This window comes from Grampus griseus, assembly GCF_964374135.1.
Source record: "Grampus griseus genome assembly, chromosome: 20".
NCBI classification, from domain to species: domain Eukaryota; kingdom Metazoa; phylum Chordata; class Mammalia; order Artiodactyla; family Delphinidae; genus Grampus; species Grampus griseus.
This window is the reverse complement of record NC_139014.1, coordinates 17,968,005-17,987,397: the sequence shown is the minus strand read 5'-3', so window position 1 is coordinate 17,987,397 and position 19,393 is coordinate 17,968,005. Positions and strand designations below refer to the sequence as shown.

General features: G+C 52.9%; 2 protein-coding genes across 7 annotated transcripts; one reads left to right on the top strand and one right to left on the bottom strand.

Moving 5' to 3' along the window:
• Nucleotides 1–6,939: 6,939 nt before the first annotated feature.
• TMUB2 (transmembrane and ubiquitin like domain containing 2) lies at nt 6,940–11,021 on the top strand. Of its 6 annotated transcripts, none has more exons than XM_082680110.1 (4): nt 6,940–6,994; nt 7,588–7,661; nt 8,962–9,510; nt 9,762–11,021. In XM_082680110.1, the coding sequence occupies exons 2-4, from the start codon at nt 7,627–7,629 to the stop codon at nt 10,126–10,128; spliced, it is 951 nt and encodes a 316-aa protein (XP_082536236.1). In that variant the 5' UTR covers nt 6,940–6,994; nt 7,588–7,626; the 3' UTR covers nt 10,129–11,021. The 6 variants fall into 6 exon arrangements, with proteins under 6 accessions (XP_082536236.1, XP_082536237.1, XP_082536234.1 ...); XM_082680108.1 differs by having other exon boundaries at nt 6,987–7,048; XM_082680109.1 differs by lacking the exon at nt 6,940–6,994 and adding an exon at nt 7,162–7,248.
• Nucleotides 11,022–11,099: 78 nt separating this feature from the next.
• ATXN7L3 (ataxin 7 like 3) lies at nt 11,100–18,737 on the bottom strand. Its single transcript, XM_082680096.1, has 13 exons — nt 18,526–18,737; nt 17,060–17,170; nt 16,630–16,762; nt 16,255–16,426; nt 15,966–16,063; nt 15,758–15,780; nt 15,386–15,431; nt 15,148–15,176; nt 14,760–14,828; nt 14,447–14,490; nt 14,100–14,171; nt 13,849–14,006; nt 11,100–13,736 (listed from the first exon to the last, which is right to left on the bottom strand). The coding sequence occupies exons 2-13, from the start codon at nt 17,108–17,110 to the stop codon at nt 13,588–13,590; spliced, it is 1,044 nt and encodes a 347-aa protein (XP_082536222.1). The 5' UTR covers nt 17,111–17,170; nt 18,526–18,737; the 3' UTR covers nt 11,100–13,587.
• Nucleotides 18,738–19,393: the final 656 nt, after the last annotated feature.

The following is a 19,393-nucleotide window of genomic DNA, read 5'->3' as shown; positions in this document are numbered from 1 at the left end:
ACTCATCGGTCTGGATACAGAAAAAATTTAAATTTAGTTATAAAAGCACCGAATCAAAAACACAAGTAAAAGGCAAAATGTTGAAAAAAGTAACTGCCGCTAAAAGATTTCATTTCCTTGATTTTTAAGGGCAGGAATGATGTCTGTTTTATTCACCATTGCTGACTTGTGCAATGCCTTGCAGAGAGTGGACACTCAAATATCTGTCAAAGCAGTGAATGGTCATGCTCAACCTCACCAGTAATTAGGGAAATGCAAATTAAAACAACAGTAAGATATAATTCTCCTACTAGATTGAGGGACTTTTTGGTGGCTTGCAGGATCTTAGTTCCCTGACCAGGGATTGAACCCGGGCCACCGCAGTGAAAGCACCAAGTCCTAACCACTGGACTGCCAGGGAATTCCCAGGGGACATTTTAAAGATTGATAATATGCAGTGCCTGTGAAGATATGGAGACATAAGTTCTTGCTTATCCTGTGGGTCAGAAAGGAAATTGCCTCTTCAGTGGGCAAGAGCAGTGCCCTTAAATTGCTCCCCAGTTATACAAAAGGCTGGTACACACAGGAATATTCAGCCCAGCCTTGCTAGCAACAACTCAACATGTGGGAAATGGTAAACAAAACCACACTATGGAATACAATTCAGTCCTTACAAAGGGTAGTACCCACGGCAGGAGAAAACTGGGGAGGGATTCCAAGTGACCAGCATATGTACTACTTGGAAAGATTACCAAGACTGTTACCAAGGTTGGAATACAACATGTACAGCAAACAAAACCAAGCCCCATGATTAGAGATGAATAGAAAAAGGCCTGGAAGGCAGGTTCCCAAATATTTCCCTCTGGGGAGGGGAGAGGGACTGTGCCAGTGGGGCTTTTTATGGTCTGCATTTGAATTTTTTACAAAGGGGTGTCCCCATGGATCCTTGTGAAATTAAAAAAAAAAAATTGAAGGGAAGAAAAGGCATAAGGCCTAAACTATTAATTTACAAGGTGGTTGACGGAACATGACAGATGTGCAAAACCTCACTAGTAATCCAATGAATGCAAATTAAAGGAACAGACACCTTTTTGCCTAGCAAATAGGCAAACACGAAACAAATAGCATCTAGCGGTTAGGGAAGGAGCACTTTTTGATTTTTTACAGGACGGATATACTATAAACATTTAGTTAAGGCACCATCCAGGATATACAGATACATTCACCGTTCTATAGCCATCATAATTGCGCATAAAGGTATAAAAATACCCAAGTTCAATAGTTTAGGAAAAATAAACAGATAGGGAGCTAAGATCCCTTAAAATCCTCTGTTAATTTTAAATTATTATTATATGTGAGAGACCAGCTTTGGGCAGTGATATAGTCCCAACTGCAGGCTTCTTTCTTTCCTCTCTTTTCCTCTCATAATTCCTCCACCCTCAAAAACCTAACCCTGAAAGCCCCTCTTTCAAAACACCCTTAACTCAACTGCATCCTGTCCTTTGCTGTACACACTCACAAAACGCATCCTTGTCAGACGCAATCTCCACTTGTTCCACCCCTTCATCCCAGCTGCTGAGCATTCCAAGGATATTCCAAGCATATCCGTATCCCCAGCCAGTTCTTCCTTCTTCCCTTCTATCCATTTTCCTCACCGCCATGGCTATCTTAAGACTTCACCTCTGGTGAGCTAACTAAACTTAAAAGCTTTTGCACAGAAAAGGAAACCATTGACAAAACGAAAAGACAAGCTACTGAATGGGAGAAAATATTTGCAAATGATTACGACCGATAAGGAGTTAATACCCAAAATATATAAACAGCTCATACAACTCAACATCAAAAAAAAAAAAAAAGAAAAAGAAACAGCCTGATTAAAAAATGGGCAGGAAAAAAAAAAATGGGCAGGAGACCTGAATAGACATTTTTCCAAAGAAGACATACAGATGGCCAACAGGCACAGGAAAAGATGCTCAACATCATTAATAATCAGAGAAATGTGAATCAAAACTACAGTGAGGTATCACCTCACACCTGTCAGAATGGCCATCATCAAAAAGATCAAAATAATAAATGTTGCTGAGGGTGTGGAGAAAAGGGAACCCTTGTGCACTGTTGGTGGGAATGTAAATTGGTGCTGCCGCTGTGGGAAACAGTATGGAGGGTCCTCAAAATTAAATATAGAACTGCCATATGATCCAGCAATTACACTCCTGGGTATATATCCAAAGAAAATGAAAACACTAATTCAAGAGGATACATGCACCCCAGTGTTCACAGCAACATTATTTACAATAGCCGAGATATGGAAGCAACCTGTGTCCATCAATAGATGAATGGATAAAGAAAATGTGATATATATATATATATATAGAGAGAGAGAGAGAGAGAGAGAGTATTCGATTGTGTATATATACATTCAATCGTATATATACACAATTGAATATTCAATTGTACAGATATATATTCAATTGTACATGTGTACAATTGAATACTATTCAGCTGTAAAAAAGGATGAAATTTTGTCATTTGCAGTAACATGGATGGACTTGGAGGGTATTATGCTTAGTGAAATAAGTCAGACAGAAAAAGACAAATACTGTACGATATCATTTATATGTGGAATCTAAAAAATAAAACAAACTAGTGAATATAGCAAAAAAGAAACAGACTCACAGATATAGAGAACAAACTAGTGGTTACCAGTGGGAAGAGGGGAGGGGGAGGGGGGAGATAGGGGCAGGGGATTAAGACGTACAAACTTCTGGGTATAAAATAAAAAAGCTACAAGTATATATTGTACAGCACAGGGATATAGCCAATATTTTATAGTAACTATAAATGGAATATAACCTTTAAAAACTGTGAAATGGGGCTTCCCTGCTGGCGCAGTTGTTAAGAATCCGCCTGCCAATGCAGGGGACATGGGTTCGAGCCCTGGTCTGGGAAGATCCCACATGCTGCGGAGCAACTAAGCCCGTGCGCCACAACTACTGAGCCTGCGCTCTAGAGCCTGCGAGCCACAGCTACTTAGCCTGTGCTCTAGAGCACCTGTGAGCCACAACTACTGAGCCTGCATGCTGCAACTACTGAGCCTGCGTGCTGCAACTACTGAAGCCTGCACGCCTAGAGTTCGTGCTCCACAACAAGAGAAGCCACTGCACTGAGAAGCCTGTGCACTGCAACAAAGTGTAGCCCCCGCTCACTGCAACTAGACAAAGCCTGCGTGCAGCAATGAAGACCTAAAGCAGCCAAAAATAAAAAAAAAATAAAATAAAAATTGTGAGTCACTATGTTGTACACCTGAAACATATAATATTGTAAATCAGCTATATCTCAACTTAAAAAAAAAAAAAAAAAAGACTTCACTTCTGGCCAGAAGACAACTCTCTCAAATTCCCTATCTCTTCCCCCAACTTCTCTGAATGCATCTATCATTCATTTAATAAATTTTTATCAAGTACTCGTTGCATGCAGGCATTGGATAGACTTTGGGAATACTGGAATAAAAACAAACAAAACACAGTTCCTGCCTTCAAAGAATTTGGTAAGACAGAAGAATGAAAAATGACGTGTAATGTGGTAAATGTTATGATAGAAGTCAACCCATGGAGCCTTGGGAACACAGAGTGTATGTTCCTAACCCCAGATGGATGGATTGGGTACCTGGGGCAGGGGGCAAGCCAGATTTCCCACATCCTCTGCAGGGCAAGCCCAGATATCGGCCCAGCCCTCCCTGGCTCCAGAGGCCACTCTGCTCAGTCATTTATTCCCTTCTCAGATTGCATTTATCTTCACTTCTCCCCTTCTCCTCTGCTCTTTCCTCTTGGCTTATAAACATCTTCAGGAGTCTCACATCTCCCAAGCCGCAGGCCCCCCCCACCCCCGCCAATATTCCCTGTTCCTCTCTAGCCTCTACCCTGTTTTTTGGGAAGAGAACAGTAAGGGGTGCTCTTCACACTGCTGATGGGAATGAAAATAGGTCCAACCTTCTAGAGGACAATGTGGCACCGTGTATCAAAGATCTTAAAAATGTGAACATCCTTTGACCCAGTAATTCCACTTCCTGGAATTTACCCTAGGGGAAAAAAAATCATGGATGTGTACAAATAACTGTCATAAAGATGTTTATTAAAATGTGGTTTAAAAACAAAATACTGGAAACAATCTAAATGTCTATCCAAGTGAGATGATTAATTTAAAAAAGTATACTGCAACGTGGAAGGTAATACTATTGAGCAGCTATTTAAAACTGTGCTCTGATGCTACAAAAATATTCACCAACATGTGAAATGCTTTACGGTAATAGCTAAGTGAAAATAGTAAGGGACCAAATATTGACAATAAGATTATATTTTATATATATATATATATATATAAAATACATACATACATAGAGAGGAGGAGAGAGAGAGGGAGGGAGAACTGGATAACTTTAGCTATACCACTAACTGCATAACTTGGACAATTATTTAGTCTCTCTGAGCCTCAGTTTCCAAATCTGTAAAGTGGATACAACATGAGGTACTTGCTAGGGCTCCATGAGATAATGTATGTGAAGTGCTTAGCACAGTACCTGGCATATAATAAACTCTCAAAAGCATTAACAGTGGTTCAACTCAGTGCTTTTTCATTCCCTCAAATATTTATTGAGAGCCCTCGAGCCTGCTGTTCTCTCTATTTGGAACTTCACTTGGTAAATCTGTACTCATTCTTCAAAATTTTCTTTAACTGTACTATGATGCCCTGCCTTCTCCTGTGTTCATCACAATAAAAACACTAAACTTTAAATCCAAAACGTACATTTATGCAGAAATTGAAACAGTACCTTTTATCTCACAAACATAATGTTGATCAAAAGAAGTCAGACAAAGGAATTGAAAGCAGGAACTCAAACAGATACTTGTACATCAGTGCTCACAGCAACGTTATTTATAATACCCCAAAGGTGGAAACAACACAAATGTCCATTGATAGATAAATGGATAAAGAAAATGTGGTATATACATACAATGGACTATTACTCAGCCTTAAAAAGGAATGGAATGATATGGTCTATAACATGGATGATCCTTGAAAACATGCTAAGTGAAATATACCAGACAAAAAAGGACAAATATTGTATGATCCCACTTACACGAGATAGCTAGAATAGGCAAATTCATAGAGACAGAAAGTAGAAATAAAGGGGGGAGGAGGGAAAGGAAATGGATAAATAAAGGAAATGGATAGTGATGATGGGTGCACAACATTGTGAATTAATGTCACTGAATTAGCCACTTACAAATGGTTAAAATGGACTTCCCTGGTGGCGCAGTGGTTGAGAGTCCGCCTGCTGATGCAGGGGATGCGGGTTCGTGCCCCGGTCCAGGAGGATCCCGCGTGCCGCGGAGCGGCTGGGCCCGTGAGCCATGGCCGCTGGGCCTGCGCGTCCGGAGCCTGTGCTCTGCGGCGGGAGAGGCCACAACGGTGAGAGGCTCGCGTACTGCAAAAAAAAAAAAAAGGTTAAAATGGTAAATTTCATGTATATTTTACCACAATAAGAAAAGACTGAAAAAGAAAAAAAGAAGCCGGACACCAAAGAGTACATACTGTTTGATTCCACTTATACAAAATACAAAAACAGAAAACTATGGTGACAGAAATCATAGTAGTGACTACTCTTTGCAAGTTAGTGGCGAAGAGGCCTGAAGGGCAGTTCTGGGGTCATTTTGTATTTCTTTCTTTCTTTATTTTTGGCTGCATTGGGTCTTTGTTGCTGCGCACGGGCTTTCTCTAGTTGTGGCGAGCGGGGGCTACTCTTCGTTGCGGTGCGCGGGCTTCTCATTGCAGTGATTTCTCTTGTTGGGGAGCACGGGCTCTAGGCGCACGAGCTTCTGTAGTTGTGGCACGCGGGCTCAGTAGTTGTGGCACGTGGGCTCAGTAGTTGTCGCTCGTGGGCTCTAGAGCACAGGCTCAGTAGTTGTGGCGCACGGGCTTAGTTGCTCCGCGGCAAGAGGCATCTTCCTGGACCAGGGCTCGAATCCGTGCCGACTGCATCGGCAGGAGGATTCTTAACCATTGTACCACCAGGGAAGCCCTCATTTTCTATTTCTTGATCTGAGTCCTGTTTCCACCGATGTGTTCAGTTGGTGAAAACTAACGAGCTCTTCGCTTTTGAGTTTTCCCGTCAGCATTATTTACACTTCAATCAATAGTTCACCGGAAAACAACAGCAAAAACCCCAAAACGTCTTTAGAACAAATTTTAATTTCAAAAATCCGGATAAATTCTTGTAAATTCTTGTAAGCTGAACCTTTTTTCCCTGTCTTTCTTGGGGCTCCTGCTTTTCCTGTGTCCTAAGCCTGCAATGAATCTTTGCCTTCTTTTGAAATGCTTTCTTGCCTTATTTACCAAGGTTCCACACTACCTGGGGCCGCATTCTCGGAGCACCGGCTGGTGACTAAATTGTCTGCTTGTCTGTCATCTCGACTAGCCCTGAGTTGGGCTGTTTGAGATCAGAAAGACCAGTCCCGGCTGATTCCGCTAACCCGGAGCTCAGTGCGCGTTGCAGAGCAGTAGTAAATCCAATCAGCCCGGGAGGCTGGGAGCAAGGCCGGAAGAAAAAGGCTGCGAAGAGGAAAGCGCCGCTCTGGTCTGCCCAGCGGTGCCAGCCCGCTCGGACATCCAGACGCGAAGTCACACCCCTTGCCCAAGCACCTCCCGTAACTCCCTCCTGGCCCCGCCCCTCATCCATGGGCTCCTTAGGCCCCGCCCACCAGGCGTGCCCTTGCCCCGGGAGGGCCAGGATCCCGCCAACAATAACTCCGCCCCTCCTTCCGCTGAGAAACCTGTCCCTTTTATTTAAAGAATACGTTTACGTCAGCCCGCTTTACGTAGCTTGTCGTCATCAGTGCAAGGCGCGGAGGCGGAACTTCCTGTCTCTGGTTCTAACAGCTTCCGGGAGAAGCCGGAAGAGCCCGGACCCTGGACAGAATCAGGGCTAGCCAGCCCCTCCCCCGGCCCCTACAGAAAGGTGAGTCCACGGGCCGTCTTGGCGAAGTCAAAACACTTAGTCTGGCCGCTTCAGGTGAGGATCTCCTTCCTTATCCAGGCACAGTACCGGTCCAGATCCCCTTTAATTTCCCATGTTCCCCCGCGTACTCAAGCCCCGCCCCCAGTCTCCCGGCCCCGCCCCGAAGTGTGAGGGGTGTGGATGGTTTGTGAACCCCTCACCTGACTCTACCCGTCGCGGGCTGGGAGAAGCGGGTTTGGCCACGGCGGCCGGAGGTGGGTGGGCCCACGGACTCCTCTCCAGCGCCGCGGGAATAGGACCGCCCAAACGCGGAGCCTTCGCGTCAGAAAAGGCAGGATCGGGGACCCCTCCTCACCGCGCCGTCAGGGTCGCTCACAGGTTGAGGAGCGAGCAAAGAGGCCTCTGAGGAGGGAGACCTGGGGTCCTGCCCAGTCCCTCCCCTCGAAAGTTCCCTGTGCCTGTGCTAGTCGTTTTTGCCTCTGTTCGCCGCAGTTTCCTTTTCTTTAAATCAGGGTTAATGCCGTTAACCTTCTTACCATTAGGGGTTAGTTGTGGGAGTGATAAATGACTGCTACTGTTTGTTTACTGAACAGTTGCAATGTGCCAGGCACTGTGCTAAGTATTTTGCTTCGATGATTTCCCGTCATCTTCAAAACAACCTTATGAGGTAGGTACTATTTTTAACCCCATTTTACTGATGAGAAAGCTGAGTCTCTGAGAAAATTGTTTGAGGTTACAGAGCTAGTAAGAGGCAAAGGGGGTTATAGTTAGTTTGGGAGTTTTTTTGTTTGTTGTTTTTCCTGATCCCAGGGCCCACGTACTAAATAAGGATGTGAAAAGTATTCAGATGTTGATATGTTCCGCAGTGTTCTTTGAGCAGCTACTGTGGGGTTATGCTGGGCACTACGGTACATGGAGAAATACATGTGAACCTTATCTTCCAGGAGTCTAGTAGAGAGATGGACTGGTAGATAAGTATAATGAAGTTTTATAGGTGCTGTGAGAATAGTCTGGTAATGATAATCATCAGACTGGATTTGCCCAGGGACAGCTTTGAAAGCAGCAGATTCTCCAAGGGAAAGAGTAGGTACTCCAAGGAGCAAGCAGATATCCTTTCTACCTTTCTAAGAAACTGCCGAGGGAGAACACAGGACAGGAGGGGAGATTGCGATATGCATTGTGAGAGCCATTTTGGAATCTTGTCCGAATCACTTCCATGCAGGTAGTGGTTTTGCATTTGTGAGCCTACAGTGACCCAGGAGGGTGGTGCTTCTGGTGTCTGTTCTGCTTTGCTGCCCGAAGAATTTCGGAGGAGGCAGACACAATGTCCGCTGCATAGTGTCTGTTGATGGCCCCTCCTGGGCTGTCCCTTTGGGTTGGTCTGACTTTGCTTTTGATAAATTAATTTTCTTTGACTCTTGACATCTGGACGTAGATCCGTGACCGTGAATGAGACTGAGTTCAAATGACACAATCTGGCAAGAGTGGCTGCGCTGTGCCTTCAAAGGGGCCCCAAATAAAACACTCCGGGCTTTTTTGTCTTCTCTGAAGCCACCTTGGAGGCATCTCAGGGGGGGCATAGTTGCTTTACCAATAGATAAAAATCCTAGAGAAACTCAGGGCTCACAGAAGCAAATGTTTTCCCCACCTGCCAAAAAAGCAACGAACAGAAACAGCAGCAGCAGCAGCAACAAAGCTGTAAGGTTTTCCTGATGATCCGTGCTTACTCGGGGGGTGGGAATGTGAGAGAGGAAGGGCGTGGAACCTGAAAGCCAGCGTTTCAGGTTAGAGGCAAGGGGTAAGTCCTTAGCTGTAGATTGGGGGTCCAGAGTTCGGAAGGTCTGTGTCTCTACAGGACACTGAACTCCATTTTCTTTCGGGGCTGAGTCAGTTAGAGCCTAAACAAACAGGAAACCTGCTTGCGACCCCTCATGCCCTGCTGATGCTGTCCCCCTTTGTTCCCGCAGTGTGGACCCAGTCAGCAGCCAGGCCATGGAGCTCTCTGATGTCACCCTTATTGAGGGTGTGGGTAATGAGGTGACTGTGGTGGCAGGTGTGGCGGTGCTGATTCTAGCCTTGGTCCTAGCTTGGCTCTCTACCTACGTAGCCGACAGCGGTAGCAGCCAGCTCCTGGGCACTATTGTGTCAGCTGGCGACACATCCGTCCTCCACCTGGGGCATGTGGACCATCTGGTGGCGGGCCAAGTCACCCCAGAGCCAACCGAACTCCCACATCCATCAGAGGGTAATGATGAGAAGGCGGAAGAGGCTGGCGAAGGTGGGGGAGACTCCACAGGGGAACCCGGAGCTGGGGGTGGTATTGAGCCCAGCCTTGAGCATCTGCTTGACATCCAAGGCCTGCCCAAAAGACAAGCAGGCCCGGGGAGCAGCGGTCCAGAGGTGCCGCAGAGATCTGAGGATAGCGCCTGCCTCATCAATGTGCGGCTCAAATTCCTCAACGACACCGAGGAGCTGGCTGTGGCCAGGCCGGAGGATACTGTGGGTGCTCTGAAGAGGTAGGTGGGCTGGGAAGTGGGAGGCTGCTTGCACCCCATGCCCCCAGCCCTCGGTCTTCTCGGAGGAGGCTGATACAGACGTGGGAGCAGCAGGGAAGCGTCAGGTGCGGCCCTTACAGGGCGGGTGGGGGAGTACTTCCTTAGAAAGCCACCCTGCAGTTTCCCCCAGTGCCTTGCTTTGTTGGTCCAGGCCTTCCGGCCTTCTCATTCCTTGCCCTCTGTCTGTCCTTCTGTCTGTCGCATCCTTACAGTAAATACTTCCCTGGACAAGAAAGCCAGATGAAACTGATCTACCAGGGCCGCCTGCTGCAGGACCCAGGCCGCACACTGCGTTCCCTGAACATTACCGACAACTGTGTGATTCACTGTCACCACTCACCCCTTGGGTCAGCTGTTCCAGGCCCCTCGGCCTCCCTGGCCCCCTCTTCAGCCACTGAGCCTCCCAGCCTCGGCGTCAGTGTGGGCAGCCTCATGGTGCCTGTGTTTGTGGTGCTGTTGGGTGTGGTGTGGTACTTCCGTATCAATTACCGTCAGTTCTTCACAGCACCTGCCACTGTCTCCCTGGTGGGGGTCACTGTCTTCTTCAGCTTCCTAGTATTTGGGATGTATGGACGATAAGGACCGTAGGGAGAAAATGAAAGGCGTGGTCTTCCTCCTTTATGGCCTCCCCCCTTTCCTGGCCAGAGCTGGGCCCAAGGGCCTGGGAGGGAAGGGTGGAAAGGATGTGGTGGGTCCCCCTCCATAGGACCCAGGAGGCAGGCACGGGGCCTCCCCTTCACGTCCACGAGGGTACAGACATCCCCTCTGTGCAAGCACAACTCAGGTAGAAATGAGAATGTCATCTTCCTTCACTTTTAAGGTCCTGAAGTTCAGAGGTGAGCTGGTGTTCCAGCTCAGTGGGGAGCCTGGGCTCTGAGGATTCCCTTCCAGCCGTGGCCCTAGCTCTTTGCATTATCCTGCATGTCTGCTCCCCAGCCCCCAGGGCTGCCTGTCAGGGCAGTTCAGCATGGCCCCAGCATACTTCTCTAGGGAGCCTGGAGTATCTTTCGGTTCCCTAGTGGAATATCCATCTTTTGAGACTGAAATCACATGGGCAGGAGTGAAGTGTCAGCCTTCCCTGTAGATACCTGGCCACCTCCACCTTCTCCCTCCACCCCGTAGCGGGAATAGGGTGTTCTCTGTGTTCTGGATGGTTTCCAGTGTTCTTTTCTTTTCAAAGCACTTTGCTTATATTCTTTTAAAAAAAAAATAGTCCCTTATAGAGCTCAGTCAGGAAGGGGATTGGGGCACAAAGCCAAGCCCCCAGCATTGGGAGAGGCCGGGCCACAGCTGCTGCTACCCTAGGCCTAAGGCTGTAAGCAAGAGGCAGCTCTGGCCCTCAGCCAGTGTCCTACTCTGCCCAGCTCCAAGGACGAGCTCTGGGTATGGAGCACTGGGCCCGAGGCCCTTGCCTCTGGGGCTCTTGGATGGAGGGCCGTATCTGTGACTGAATAAAGTTCCATTTTGTGGCCGTGGAGTCTCCTGTGACATTGAGAGAACGCTGTTGCTCTACCCCCAGCAACACGGGAATGAGGGTGGGTAGGCCGGGCTACCAACGGGAGATGCAGTTTATTTACACCAGCAGCCATGGGGGCAGGGGGAATACACAGCGTTTACAAAGTTAGCTACCTGTACAGGATGGATTACATATGCAAAAATAAAAATCTCAAGACCACAGGACAGCGTGAGCCCCACCCCCCTCCCCCAATGACCCCAGCATGCGGTAATGCCAGGCGGGTGGCCCCTGGGCATGCGGGGGGGAGTGATGCATGGAAGGAAAAGCCACCGGCCATGGAAATTAGTACAGAACCCCCCCACACACACTCAGACACATGATAGAATACAGGGTGGACGACACCTAGCCGGGGTGGGAAGGATGGGAATTGAAACCCACACAGCCTGCTGTTAGAGGGAAGGGAGTGGGGAGCTCCTAGCCCCTGTTCAACTACATGGTAGGGGGGGCACACTCTCCCCGGAAGGAAAGGGGTTTGCTCCCTCAGGGTCTCTGCTGGACCAAGCCCATCTCTTACCCAGCCTGGGCAGGGGGCTCTGCCCTGAGGGCGGGCCAGGGAACAATGGGGAAGTGGATGTGGACAAACCAGTTCCCAAACTACTTCCCACTTCTCCCTCCTCCAACCAGAAGGGGGAAAGGGAGAGGCCAGAGGTGAAAGGGTGTACTTATTAGGGCCTGAGCTGCAGCTGCCTCTCAGAAGGAAGAGTGGCCCGCGGCCTTCCTCCCTTCACCTTCAACCTACTCCCAAGTCTTCATTTGGGAGCAGGCTGGAGGCTGGCTGAGATCCTCCTTTCCCTCTGGCTTCCCTTAGAGGGAGAAGGCTGTGGAAGAGCGAGAACAGAGGAGCCCAGGCCCCAGGATTTATTCTAACTCCTGCCAAAATTTGGCTTTTTAAAAAATAATCAACAATTCTTGGGTTAAAAACCAGTTTGTAACCAGGCATCAGCCACAATCAGAGCCACCCCAGGGGGAGATTGGGGTTCCAGACAGGGTACTACAGCCCTATCTCTTGTTCCCTTAACCCTCTAGGGTCCCTAACCCAAATCAGTCCAACCAGTCCTGGGTACTAGCTACCCAAATGTGGGATGGCTCCTCCTGGGAGGAGGACAGGGGACACGTCCTGCGAGTGCCAGAGAACATGGCTCAGGGTCAACTCCATCCCTGTGTCAGTCAGCTCTGCTCCCCGCCCAGACTGCAGGCCTCCAGCTCGGCTCCTGAGAGCCACGGTGCCCGCGTGGAGGTGGGACGATACATCTCTTCAGGATGTAGACCAGGCAGGTGGGCACACTGGCACACAGTCCCACAGAGGGGCACTGTCTAGGCGTGGCACCCCTTCCCCCTCCGCTGACAGCCCAGAGCACAGAGACCACCCTCTCTTCCTGCCCCACTCCTAGCAAGGGGGGAGAAGTACAAGAGCAGGATTTTCCTCAGAGCCCCAAACCACAAGTACAGAATAAATAACTTAAAAGCGGCTAAGGAAGGGGAAACAGGGCAGGCTTCAGAGGCAGGAGCATCGAGAGAGGAACTGGAGCTGGTCAAGGTTAAAGAGGGGGTGGCAAGCAGCAGTTGGGAACTTGGGCTGCCCTGGTAGGGCAGTGGGGCAGGGTAGGCAGGAGGAACATGGGGCCACCCCAGGAGGGTGAGGCTGGGCCCCTTCCTGGGGCAGGGAATGAGGTAAGAAAACATTTCAAATAAAGCAGCACCGTTCCCTCTCACCTTGGGGCCCCACTCCTCGCCAGCCCTGGGTCAGGGAGGAGAGGTAGGGGGGGAGTCATTTTGATACACAGCTCCCTCTTCCTACCCTCCCCCTGCCCTTGAAGCTGTAGAGGCTGGAGGCCCTTTCCTGGCACCCAACAACAAAAGGACAGCTCCCGCTGCCAAGGAGGCCCATGGGGACTGAGGGGAAAGGGCTGCCCCTGTGAGGGGCAGGGAAGGCGGCGGCAGTTCTGGACGCCTACCTCAGCAGACAGCTCGCTGTGCCTGCCTACCCCTGGGATGGGGGCGTTTGATAGGCTTCTTCTGCACACAGACAGGACACGCCCAGCCCTGCTCCTCAGCTGCAAGCACCGGACCCATTCACATTGCTGAGGGCAGCTGGGGGAGGCCCCCTCCAGGCTCAGCTTCCAACCCACCGCCTCCCGGGTAGCCACGATGCTCCTCGGCAGGGCTTAGTCCAGTTCCTGGGGTGGGGGGCGGCAGTGCCCTGGCACAGTGCCCAGGTCAGGCCCCTGGCCTAGCTGGACATCCAGTAACTCACAGAATAAATAGGAAAACCGCCTCCCCACCGAACTTATGTCCAAGGCATAATATGTCCAGGTCTGAGTCCTGCACGCCGAGGGCTCGTGCTCCTTCGCAGAAGACCCTGACACCCCCCAGGGGTGCATAATTGGATCCTCTGCCTGCCTGGCCCACCAAACTTCCCAAGCCCAAACCCCCAGCAGCCGTCCATTTGCCAGGCTATGCCACCTGGGTGGGGGTCGGGAGGGAGGGCTCTGCTCAGCCAAAGGCTATCCCTTGCACCCGAGTCAGTTGATGTCATCGTAGATGCTGGGCGTCGGGGGTGCCGGAGGCTTTGGCTTTTTCTTCTTGTTGGAGCCCAGGCCAGAGGCAGTCCCTACCAGGCTCAGATGGGATTTCTTTTTCTTGGTTTTCCGTGACTCGGAGCTGTTGGTACCTGAAGAGAAGGAGGCGCGAGGGTTGAGGGAGGGTCGTGGCAGGGGAACGCAAGGTGCTCCCCGTCCTTGGCTTCGGGCAGAGAGCCCCTGGGGCCCAGCTGTATCACCTACCTAGACCCCATCCCTGATTCTCACTCGTCTTGGAGGAACCTGAATCAGAGGGTGAGAGATCGGAGGAGCCATCCCACTGAAGCCGGCTGATCAGGGCCTGGCTGTCAGTCATGTCAAAGCTGTCATTATCCAGGGAACTCTCGACCTCTGGAAGGACGCTGGAAAGGGAAGAGGCCAGAGAAGGGCTTCAGGGATACCAATCGTCATCCTTAATCTCCACAACCCACCACCTTTCCTGGAGGGTCACTCACGCCGAGGGTCCAAGGAAATAAATCCGCACGGCTCGCCGCTGCTCATCCGTGTGCTGGGGGCAGCGCAGGGACCTGGTGGGGAGAGAATTATCAGACCCTGACAAGGCAGGAAGGGTCTGAGGAATGCAGGTGAAGGCCCTCCCCTCAGCAGAGGTGGGAGGGGTGGACACAGGCAGGGAAGGGATGAACGGAGAGCCCCCAGATTGTGGCCTAAGGCCTGACCATTAGAAGAGGGGAGGGGAAGGGTGGGAGTCCCACTGCTCAAGTCCAGGGGTACTCCCGACCCGTGTGCCCAGGGTGAGTGTGCAGGAGGGCCCCCTGGCCCTGTTCCTAGGTTCTGAGCTCACCTTGTGCACATCTTCTTGGTGTGTTCAGAAATCACCCCACATTGCTGGAAGAGGAATATAAGCTGAAAGGAGGGATGGAGGAAAGCCTACTCTAGACACTAGACATTCTCTTCTGTACACATGCTAGACTGTAAGCAGAAATGGCCCCAGGGTGTCCACGGCAGACGGCCCCAGACCACCAATGGCCAGGAAGCCTAATTCCAGAGAGAGACCTAGGTGCCCTCACTGCCACGTCAGCAGCCTCTTTCAGGGCCTCAACCACTGCCTGTGGCTCAGCTCGCTCCCGAGGGCCTCCCCTTCCCTGGTCCCTCACCGTGGTGAGCAGGCTACGCAGCTCCTCCGGCCCCAGGGTCTCGTAGCTGATCCCAGTTGAGTTGTTATACTGGGCAAGAACCAGAGATACAGGTTAGAGAAGGGGCAGCCAAAGAAGGGAGGTTGCGGGGGGGGGTGCAGAATCAGTCCCTCTCATCCCTTCCTAAGTGAGAAGGCCTTAAGACTGTCCAGCAGTTTTCCAACAATCCCTTTCATCCCACCTGCACAGGGGTAAGGGGTTGGGACCTACAGAGAACATACATATGCAAGACCTAAATACCCCATCTAGTGCTTCTGGCTGTCAGCATTCTGATCCCCACTTGTCCAATCCCACGCAACTCGCAACAAGGACAATGAGAGGGAACCTACAAGGGGCAGCCCCTACTCACCTTAAAAGGATCCGAATTGCTAAGTTCCCCTGAAGAAGAAAAAAGAAGGGGAAGGGTGTTTGATGCAGAGGTACAGACAGAGAACCCTGAAAATAACCAGAGAGGAAGTGGGGGTGACAGAAGGATCACAGGCCCTCCCTCGATACCCCAGCCCGCCCCCTGCGCCCCCCTCTGCCCTCCAGCAATGAGTCCCAGAAGACACAGCTAGAATCACTCCCGTTGTTCCAGCCCCACTTACCATTTTTGTGTTTTAAAGACTTGGATCTTCGAGGGGAATTGGGGTTCTGGAATGGGAGATACCATAGCTTTGGGGAAAGGGTAACGATAAGGGGGAGCCGAGAACCCAGGGAAGGAAAAAAGATTTGACAAAGAAGCATCCTCAAATCCCTACCCTTCCCCATCAGTAAGAGGCCCGTCTACCCAGACTCCCTCCTCCCACCTTCCCCCAAGGCCTCTGCTGCCCTCCTGCCCACCAGACACCCTCATCCCAGAACCCAGAGAGGTACCCAGTGACCTCAGACTTGAGTCAAGACACCCGAGGACTCCCTACCCAAAGGGGAGGGTATGTGTCCTTCGCCCAAATCTCCCTCATGCTTGCCCCAGCTCTCACCTTGTCTGATTTCCTCTTCTTGGCTGTGTAGGACGAAAGGATAAAAGGTAGGGTCACTTTAAGTTCCCAATCTAAGGCCACCTAAAGCAAAGTACAAAGCTACACTCTCCCCCCTCATTCAGGATAACAACTTGTGACCGTTACATACCCAATTCCTGCGAGCCCGCCTCACCCCAATGGCCCCCAAATTCCCCAGATCCCCAAACACCTTTCTTCTCTGAGCCATAGGACCAGTCGTTGTCATTGATGTCATCGTTATCCTCTTGGTCACTCTCAGACTTGTTCATGTTGTTGCTATTGGCAATCCTGCCAAGGGTAGGGAAGAGGAAGGGTCAAGGCTGCCACCTCTCTGCCCCCGACTTCACAGGTAGAGTGGAGCATCTGGGGCCAAGCGTGACCCACCCTCTGCGCCCTACAAATGCCCCTGGAGGGCTACACCATGGGACGGGCTGCAAAAGGCGAGCCGCTCTGGTTCTAGCAGGGGGAGAAGCCCTTACCGGCGGTTGGCGATTCGACTGCTGTTCCGACCCATTCCCAGGCACTTCTCCAGATGGGGAGCAAAACGGGAGGCGGCAATGCTGCGGCTGCAATTGGGGCAAACACACTCCTTGCTCTTCCACTGGTTGAAAACCTGTCCAAAGATGTCCAACCCCGGCTGGTCCACGATCTCTGGGGACAGGAGAGGCGTGTCGATCAGGGCGGGCAGGGGACCCTCACCTCTCGTTCCCACCCATGGCCCCACGGCCTCTTCAAAGCCCCTGCCTAAGCTCACAGGAGCTCCACGTTCTACATGTGGTGCGGCTGCCAGAGAAGGACCCTCCAAGCACTCCCAGGACAGGGCTAGACTGCTCTCCTTCAACCCTGAAGCTCACCAAAATCCTTCATGCTATCAGGGTCCGTGTCGTCCAGGAAGAAATAGCCACACTTGACAGCCCGGTGTACCTCAAAGCAGAATCCCAAACAAGAATCCTCGACCAGGTCCGCGTATATCTCCTGAGCGATGGCCTGGGCCCAGGGGAGAACATCCAGGGTCACAAGAGTCATAGTCCCATGGACTGAGAGCAACTCTCACCAACCAATCTCCTGCCAATTCACCCTAGTCAAAAGTAATGCTTTCTCTGCCATTTTCCCCATCTTGACTTCGAGTTCTTTCTTCTTCTGGATCCTCGGGCCTTCTTAGCTGGCTATTCCCTTTAAGGAACAAGGCTGACTACCCAAATTCCTCTCTGGTGCGGATGCCAGATAAAGTAACGAAGAAACATCAAGAGAAAGAACTGGAGGCACACGTGGGGGAGCCCTCACCTCTAGTTTGCTGTTATCCAGGCCAGACAAAGACATTTCCTCCATTTTCATTTGTAAACTCTTGTGGAGACGGCGCTCTGACTGCTCATAGCACAGCGGGCGGCAACACGGCTGCACACATGGGGGTGGGGGTGTTGGTGTGAGTCCAAGACACCTCTGATGACTGCCACCTCCCCTCCGCACCTCGCTGCCCAGAGCTCGATGGTGGCATCGGGATCTACCTCTCCCTAAAGCCTAGGCTCACTAAGATTGGATGGTCCTTCAGGGCCTGAAACCCAAGGGCGGCCTAGTCCTTCCCAAGCCTTAACTCAGGCCCTGGACTCTACTGCCAATCAGAGTCTGGGTCTACAGGAGGCAGCAGCTCCCCCCAGGTCCCCAAAACTCGAACCCCTCTTCGATACCCATGGTGCAATGCAGCAGGGGGAGGAGAAGGAACTCTAAGGCCTCAAAGCAAACCCACAGGGTGTGGCAAAGAACTGCACAGACTCCTAAATACACTCCCCTCCCTTCGCTAGGCTCTCCTCAGAGCCACCTCTGCTTTCAGCCAGGATGTCCACTTGGGGGGGTACTGCTACCAGAAGTAGGAATGGCCCTAGGACCCTACAACCTTCACCCCACTCTATCTTCCCTTGCAATAAGCCTGCCACTACAGAAGGGGAGCAGAGCCCACAGAAATCTAGAGCTAAAGGGGCATTTCTAGCCACCATGAGCAAGAGGAGGTAGAGTCCGGTGGGATGGCAGGCCAAGAGTGGGCACTCCCCTTACCTGTTCTTCTTTTAGATAACCACCCTCCCTCCCTCAGGACCAGCCCGGAAGTCTCTCCAAGAGCCCCAAAGTCCAGGAATCCCCACCAAAGGATTCAGAAACAGCGCCCACAGTCCGGGGCCCCTCTGAACGGTGGGTACGAGTTTAAGGAGCTGCCGGCCTAGAGTGGGGTGGGGACTGACAAATGAGCCGGGGGCACTGGGGAGGGTAGGAGGCCGGGCCTCGGCTCTTCCCCCGTCCCTGCGGCACTGCTGCTGCATCATACCAACTGGGGGAGGAGAGCCGAGCCGCCGGAGGCCGGCGCCGGTCCGGGACAGACCGACCCTTAGAGAGTGGGCAGAGTGGGACGCGTCCCGGCCCCTCTTCCTCCCCGCCCGCCGACAGCCCCGGCCGGCCGGGGAGAGGAGTCCGGGAGGGTGTCTCTATTGTCCCGGGGGCTGGGGCCTGGCTCCCTAACAAAGGCCCCGCGCCCCCTCCCCGGCCGGCCCTGCCCCGCCCAGGGGGGACCCAGACAGGGGGAGAGCGGGGGGCCCCGGCCGGGCCGGGAAGCCGGGGGAAGCCGGGCGTTTCCGCGGCGGCCCGGGGGGAGGGGAAGGGGCGCTGACCCAGACCTGGGGGGAGGGGGCCCAAGCCCCGCCTCGGGCCCCGCCCCCCGCCCCCCGCAGGCCCCTCCCCCGTCCCCGTCTCCGTCCCGTACTCACCCCGCCCGGGGGGCCGCGCCGGGGCCCGGCGGCCTCTCAGGGCCGCGTCCTCCGGCGGCGGCGGCGGCGGCGGCTGCTCCGGAGCCCCATGTCCGTCGGTCCGTCCTCGCCTCTCCCCGGGGCCCAGGGCCCGGGGCCGGGGGGTCGGGCCGCCCCCCCGCCTCGCCGCCTCACCGGGCGGCCATGGCCCCTTCCCCTCCCTTCTCGTCCCGTCGCCGCCTCCTCCTCCTCACCTCACCCCGCCCGCGCGCAGTCCGCGCGCCGTCCGCGCGCCCCTCCCCCCGCCCCCCACTCCAGCCCGCCTCTCCCGGGCGGGGGGTGCGGCGCGAGCCCGGAGCGCGCGCGCGTGCCGCGACCGGAGGATGGATGGATGGAGCGAGCGAGAACGCGAGCGTGCGCGCGCGCGCCCCTCTCCCCCCTCCCTTCGCGCGGGCGCGAGGCCAAGCGCGAGCGCGCTCCAACCTCCTCCTCTTCCTCCTCCCGCCCCTCCTCAACACCCCGCCCCCGCCCTCCCTTCCTCTTCCTTCTTTCGCTTTCGCGCGCCCAGCGACTGCTCGCGCCTGCTAGAAGGGCCCGAGCGCGTGCATCTGCCCCGCGGCCGCAGCTCGGCAGCATTTGCTCCAGGGGGCGGGGACCGGGCGGGGAGGAGGGGCGCCACGCCGCCGTCCAAAGTACCGGCGGACGGGGACGGGGGCGGGGAGATGGGCGGGGCCTTCGGGAGCCACCTCGGCCAATTGCCGTCTCGCCCCGGCCCGGCCGGCCCAATAGGATGGCGGTGGGTGGAGCGGCGTTCAAGGTGAGGTGCGCGGTGCGCTGGGGGCGGAGACGTTGTGCCGTCCCGGCCGGCTCCGGGGCGGGGGCAGCGGGT

Coding starts and splice junctions, on each gene's coding strand:
- TMUB2 (XM_082680110.1), top strand. CDS start 7,627: ATGATTTCCCGTCATCTTCAAAACAACCTTATGAG. Junction 7,662..8,961: donor CTTCAAAACAACCTTATGAG/GTAGGTACTATT, acceptor TTGTTCCCGCAG/TGTGGACCCAGTCAGCAGCC. Junction 9,511..9,761: donor ACTGTGGGTGCTCTGAAGAG/GTAGGTGGGCTG, acceptor GCATCCTTACAG/TAAATACTTCCCTGGACAAG.
- ATXN7L3 (XM_082680096.1), bottom strand. CDS start 17,110: ATGAAAATGGAGGAAATGTCTTTGTCTGGCCTGGATAACAGCAAACTA. Junction 14,829..15,147: donor GCAATTCGGATCCTTTTAAG/GTGAGTAGGGGC, acceptor GTTCTTGCCCAG/TATAACAACTCAACTGGGAT. Junction 14,172..14,446: donor ACCAAGAAGATGTGCACAAG/GTGAGCTCAGAA, acceptor TCTCCCCACCAG/GTCCCTGCGCTGCCCCCAGC.